Source organism: Eschrichtius robustus, chromosome 3 (genome assembly GCF_028021215.1).
Source record: "Eschrichtius robustus isolate mEscRob2 chromosome 3, mEscRob2.pri, whole genome shotgun sequence".
Classification (NCBI taxonomy): Eukaryota; Metazoa; Chordata; class Mammalia; order Artiodactyla; family Eschrichtiidae; genus Eschrichtius; species Eschrichtius robustus.
Genome location: NC_090826.1, coordinates 36,509,306 through 36,515,347, shown reverse-complemented (window position 1 = coordinate 36,515,347; position 6,042 = coordinate 36,509,306). Strand labels below are relative to the sequence as shown.

The 6,042-nt window shown below is 45.1% G+C and overlaps 1 protein-coding gene across 1 annotated transcript; it reads right to left on the bottom strand.

The window, feature by feature from the left end:
- Nucleotides 1-1,229: 1,229 nt before the first annotated feature.
- On the bottom strand, nt 1,230-2,662 carry KLF17 (KLF transcription factor 17). Its single transcript, XM_068537931.1, has 2 exons — nt 1,807-2,662; nt 1,230-1,477 (listed from the first exon to the last, which is right to left on the bottom strand). Exons 1-2 carry the CDS (start codon nt 2,651-2,653, stop codon nt 1,230-1,232), a joined length of 1,095 nt encoding a protein of 364 aa, XP_068394032.1. The 5' UTR covers nt 2,654-2,662.
- Between the last annotated feature and the right edge of the window lie 3,380 nt (nt 2,663-6,042).

Here is a 6,042-nt window from a genome sequence, read left to right as displayed (position 1 = left end):
GGCAAGTTCCTTTCTATTAGCTTGCTGGTCAGTAAAACAGCTGGCTGAGAAATCCAGGAATGAGGTTCTGAACTACCTGTGGCTGAGTTTCCAGGGGAGTCATTAGGTCCTCAATCCTAGGAGAGGGGCAGGACAGAACAGGCCTTTTAATAGCTGATATTTAGTAGTCCAGGTACCTGGGCTTGGTGGGGGGAAGAGGGAAGGTTACAGTGCGGTTCATCCTTCTCTGCCCCAGTCTAATGTCTTCCAACCCCAAGTTACCTAGAAAACAGAGCCTAGAACAAGAACTAAGTACCGATGTTTTATTTGGGTGATGCAAATACAGGGCATTGAGAGTGAGAAAAGGGACTCGACGCAAGAGAATGGGAGGCAATGCCAGGTGATAGCAGGTTGAGTCTGCTTCATGACAAGCTTGGAAGAGGCACAGAAGGTGTGTCCGCTGGCTACTTGGGAGGTCTCCCCATTGGGAGAAATGGTGTCTTGCACCAGACCAGTTCAGGGAAGGGAGGGAAGAAGAGGGAATTTATTGGCCTGGATTTCTCCCATCTCCCATTAGTCAAATGTTACCCCAGGAGCACTAACTCTTCCACATTCCTGGGTTCTTAGTGGCTACTTGAGGTGCCAGATCCCATGTCTTGTGGGGGCATTCCACCCAAGTCTGGAAATGATGGGAGGAGACAAATTCTGGGCATGAGGTTGGTGAGTGCCGGACAGAATCTGATTTTGTACATAAGATGTGTTCACAACAGTCCAATACTGTTTTTCTTTTACCAGAAGAGGGAACCTGGCATAATGATCAAAGACCCTTCCCAAAGTCACATGGCTAGTAAGCGGTAAATTCAGGATTTGAACATAGTCTGTCTCTGGAAACTGTCAAAGACCAAGATAAGGAACTTTGATTTTATGTAGCAGGCAAAGGAGAGTCGCTAAAGGGTTTCAAGCTGGGAGTGACGTAAGATAAAGAGCTTTTTATAAAGCTCACAATCGCTACTTTGCTCCACCTTGCCATGTGGCTGAACTTGGCACAAAAGTAGGTAGCCCCAGAGATGTGAGGACATCCAAGACAGTTTTTGAGGGGCCCCGACTAGGTCCAGAGCTCATATGGGCTTCCACACTGTCTTATAATCTTTCTGTCTTCATCTAAACCTACACCTACCAAAGAGACTAGCTGGTCAGACGCAGGCAGTATCTGGGCAAAGAAGCCAAAATGAGGGGAAGAGCAGACTGACCTAAAGACCAGGAGCAGGAGGAGGACCAGCCATATGTCCACTGTCAGCCAGCGGGTCTGGGGATGTTGGCACCCGCATATGAGTCCTTTGGTGTTGCCTGAGATGGTCAGATCTCATGAACTGTCGGCCGCACTGGTCACATTTATGTGGTCGGTATTTGGTGTGTATCCGAGTATGTCTTCTAAGTTCATCAGAACGGAAGAAGGACCAAGTACAGGCTTCCCACATGCATTTATAGGGCCTTTCACCTGGGGGAATGACAAGGGAGAGAAGGAATTTAGAGGAATAGGCCAGCGGGTAGGAAGGAAGGGGTCTGACTTTATCAAGCAGAGCAGTCAACGTTGAGGAAGCAAAAGGAAAAACACAGGACAGTGGTGAGGAGACAGCACATCAGCAGTCTCCATCTTGGCACAGTCATACTGGACTGTGGGAAAGCAAGCTGGTGGGGCCAACAGAGCTTGATCCCAAGCTTGAAGGATGATGGGCTAATCCCAAACCATTACAAACCAGGGGTCCCCCACAAATCTAAAGCCCAGAGATTTCTCCACCCACCCCACCAGTCTGACACCTCATTTACCTGTGTGTTTGCGTTGGTGACTCACAAGGTGGGAGCGCTTAGTATAAGCTTTTTCACAGTTCTCATAGTCGCAGCGGTAAGGCCTTGAAACTGGGGATCTCCTCCTAGGAGCCCTTTCCTGGGCCCCGGAGTACTGCTCCGCTCTCCGTGGAGCAGGTAAGGGCTGCTTAGGTAGGAAGGGGTCTTCCTGGGAGACTGGCTGGCTCACAAAAGAGCCCTGGGATTCCAAAGCCAGCAATAATGGCGATCCAGCTGGGGGCATCCCATAGTTGTGGGGGTTTCTACGGGGCACCATCTGATCCAAAGAGCAGAGCATTTCCAGGGCCTCAGTGGAAGGCATGGTTGGATCCAATAATGTTTTAGGTGTTAAAGGGCCTCCATTAGAAGTTACTGTTGGGAGGTCAGAATAAGGCATTGTTCGCATTCTGACGTGGGACATCATTGGGATTCCACTGGCAGGTGAGACTGGCGGCCCATTGGGGGACATCCTTAGATTCCCACCAAAGGTCGTGGCCATCCCTGGAATACTGGGCTCTCCTAAGGGCATCGCCTGGGGCCCCTTGAACATCATCATTCCTGTCTGGGAAGGAGACTTTCCCTCAGTGTAAATCATCTGGGAAGGAGTGAAAGTCACTTGGGGGCAGTAGCTCACACCGTGATCAGGCAGCAACATACTGAAGTGTGGCCCCATTTCACTGGCGTTCTGCCTGGGTGCCTCAGCAGAGACCAAGGAGATCGTCTCCAGCTCTATGCACTGAGGGACGTGTTGAATGCCTGATGGGCCATGGTTCCAAGAGGTGTGCACTCCACTGCTTCCGGGAGATGAAGACACGTCCAAGATGGACATTGACTTCTCAGTATCCTTAGAAGAAAAAAGTCAGGTGAAATTCACCATAGCTCAAATTCCAGTTCCACATGTCCCTTCTCCCCATTTCCAGACGCCACCTTAATCCAGGCCTCTATCATCTCTTGCCTAAATATCCCATTATCTCCAGGCCATTCTCCAGTTTGGGCTTTCTAAAATGCAAAACTGGGGGATTTTCCTGGCTGTCCAGTGGTTAAGACTCTGTGCTTCCACTGCATGGGGTGCAGGTTCCATCCCTGGTTGGGGAACTAAGATCCCACGTGCCGAGCAGTGCATGTTTTTGGTTTTATTTCAAAAAAAGCACAAAGAGCAAATAAAACATTCTACAACCTGTACTTTCAGCAAAACTGAGAAAACCCTCAAATTCCAGATTATGTTTAAGCGTGAGGGTGAAAGATCATCCCAAACCAGGAGAACAGGTTCAGAAAGCCATAAAGGTAAGAAGAATGGAGGGTTCAGTTAGTCTTGGCTTTGGCAAAACTTAGAAACCATTCACAAATATTTACCTACTGAAGAAGCTCTCACCTGAGTGGGAATGCTGTGGGCAGGTGTGAGATCAAGCATTGGAGGAGGTAAAGAAAAAGGCATACTTTTAAAAAGGGTGGGGGATTGTCTTGGAAGTCAAGGGAAAAAAGAAGAGATTGGTGGTAGAACTTCTTGAAACAGGACAGGATCCAAGAATCATATTTTTTAAAGTTGTCAATTACTGTAGCAGTAGAGAGAGAGTTCTTGAGCTGAGAAACTGGGAACACTACCCTATAATTTCCCATCTGAGAGGATCCAGGAAAGACCAATCCATTTAAATATGAAAACCAAAACATGAGTAAAATACAGTATCCATAGAAGATACTAAAACATCAAAGATCCCACATGCCGCTGAGCAACTAAGCCCATGCACCACAACTACTGAGCCTGCACTCTACAGCCCACAAGCCACAACTACTGAGCCTGCATGCCACAACTACTGAAGCCCGTGTGCCTAGAGCCTGTGCTCCGCAACAAGAGAAGCCACAGCAATGAGAAGCCCGCGCACTGCAACGAAGAGTAGCCCCTGCTCACCACAACTAGAGACAGCACAGCAACGAAGACCCTACGCAGCCAAAAATAAATAAATAGACAAATAAATAAATAAATTTATTTTAAAAAAAGATCAAGGAAAAATTTAACAACATTCAAACACAAATTTAAAAAAAAGAAAAGAAAGCAAAACTTAAGAAAGCAATTGCGGCTTTTACCAATTACAGGAACACCTAAGGGCAGAAATAGAGGAATTCAAAGAAGTTATGTCCAGACAATAGGCTATGAGTAATATTAGAGGGGAGGGAAGGGGGCAATAAGGGAAATTGTAGGGGCTTCTGCAGTGCTAACAATGCTTCAAAGGTCTTTATTTTGTAATAATCCATTAAGCTGTGTACTTATATTCACTTTTCTGTTTGAGTGCTATTTTTCATAATTAAATGGTTTTAAAACAATACTGTGAGAAATCAGGATTTTCAGCATAAGTGAAATTATAAAAATCAGAAATAAAAATAATGCTATATTAAAAAAATAATGCTATATTTAAATAGGAAATATTTTATACAAACACAAACCCCTCATGCTCGGATTTTGGCCTTTAATTCCATTCCTTACTAAAAGGAAGAATCATCCCTGGAGTATTTCCTGACTCCAAGTCTGGAAGAAGGAATGAATAAGTGAGCCTGGTGCATCTTATTGTGCCAGAAAATAAGGGAACTTCCCAGGATTATTAGGACTGTGTCAAAAGGACACAGGAAGTGACACCAGGGAATATGATAGAGTAGGAAGCACCAGGAATCCACGTCCCCACCAAGATAACAATTACACCTGCAGAATTTGCCTTTTGTAATTACTTTGGAACAATGGAGTCAATTAAATGCTTGTAACTTCCAAGGGAAGGCTTGGAAGGTAAACTGCAGTTAATTTCAGTCGGTTTCAGCTCTTAAGTAGGTAGTGGCTATCCCAAGACACCCTGGGTCCCATACCAGGAAGCTGTGCACACATTTCTGGACCTGTGGGAGCCAGAGTGGGCAATGAAAACCTTGTGCTCCAAATATTGAGTAATCTGTGTTATCACTAATTGCTGCTTCTGATCATGATGAGCAGAGAGAGGTGGGAAGCCATTGTCGCATCTCCCACTACCATTGTCACAAACCTCTCCTCCTCCAAATGACAGGACTTCCAGGGTATTTAAAAGGACTAGCACCTGTTTCTCTCTCTCTCTCTCTCTCTCTCTCTCTCTCTCTCTTTTTTGGCTGTGCTGCATGGCATGTGGGATCTTAGTCCCCTGACTAGGGATGGAACACATGCCCCCTGAAGTGGAAGCACAGAGTCTTAACCACTGGACTGCCATGGAAGTCCCTGGTGCCTGTTTCTTTCCCCCTTCATTTATCCTTTTTCACCTTTTGGGAACCAGACATTTAAGAACTAGTATATTCAAAAGCAATCACATATACTAGAAAATTTGGAAAGTCACCACACATACCCAAGAAAAGATGCAGGCTCATAAAAGATCTAAGAAAACCTTAAGTTTACCTCTCAGGCTGATGCTGGCACAGAGACAACATACATCAATTTAAATAAGCTATAAACAAACAAAAAACAAAAACAGCAAACCCTGAGGAAGAGGAAGAATTGGATTTCCAGAGTTTCTACATTATAAGATTCAAGTGTCCAGTTTTCAACAACAACAAAAAAATCACAAGTCATAAAAAGACAGGAATGTATGGCCCATTCAAGGGGAAAAAAAAGAAACAGAAATGTCTAAGAAAGACCAAATGATGAACTTACTTCACAAAGAATTTAAAACAACTGTCTGTCTTAAAGATGCTCAAACAGCTAAAAGAAGATGTGGACAAAGTCACAAAAATGATGTATGAACAAAATGGAAATTTTAATAAAGAGATAGAAAACCTAAAAAGAAACTAAAAAGAAATTCTGGGGGCTTCCCTGGTGGCACAGTGGTTAAGAATCCGCCTGCCAATGCAGGGGACACGGGTTTGAGCCCTGGTCTGGGAAGATCCCACATGCTGCAGAGCAACTAAACCTGTGCGCCACAACTGCTGAGCCTGCACTCTACAGCCCGCGAGCCACAACTACTGAGCCCATGTGCCACAACTACTGAAGCCTGTGTGCCTAGATCCTGTGCTCCACGACAAGAGAAGCCACCGCAATGAGAAGTCAGCACACCACAACGAAGAGTAACCCCCACTCACCACAACTAGAGAAAGCCCGCGTGTAGCAATGAAGACCGAATGCAGCCAAAAATAAATAAATAAATAAATTTATTTAAAAAAAAAAGAAATTCTGGAGCTGAAAAATATAATAACTAAAATGAAAAACTGACTAGAGGG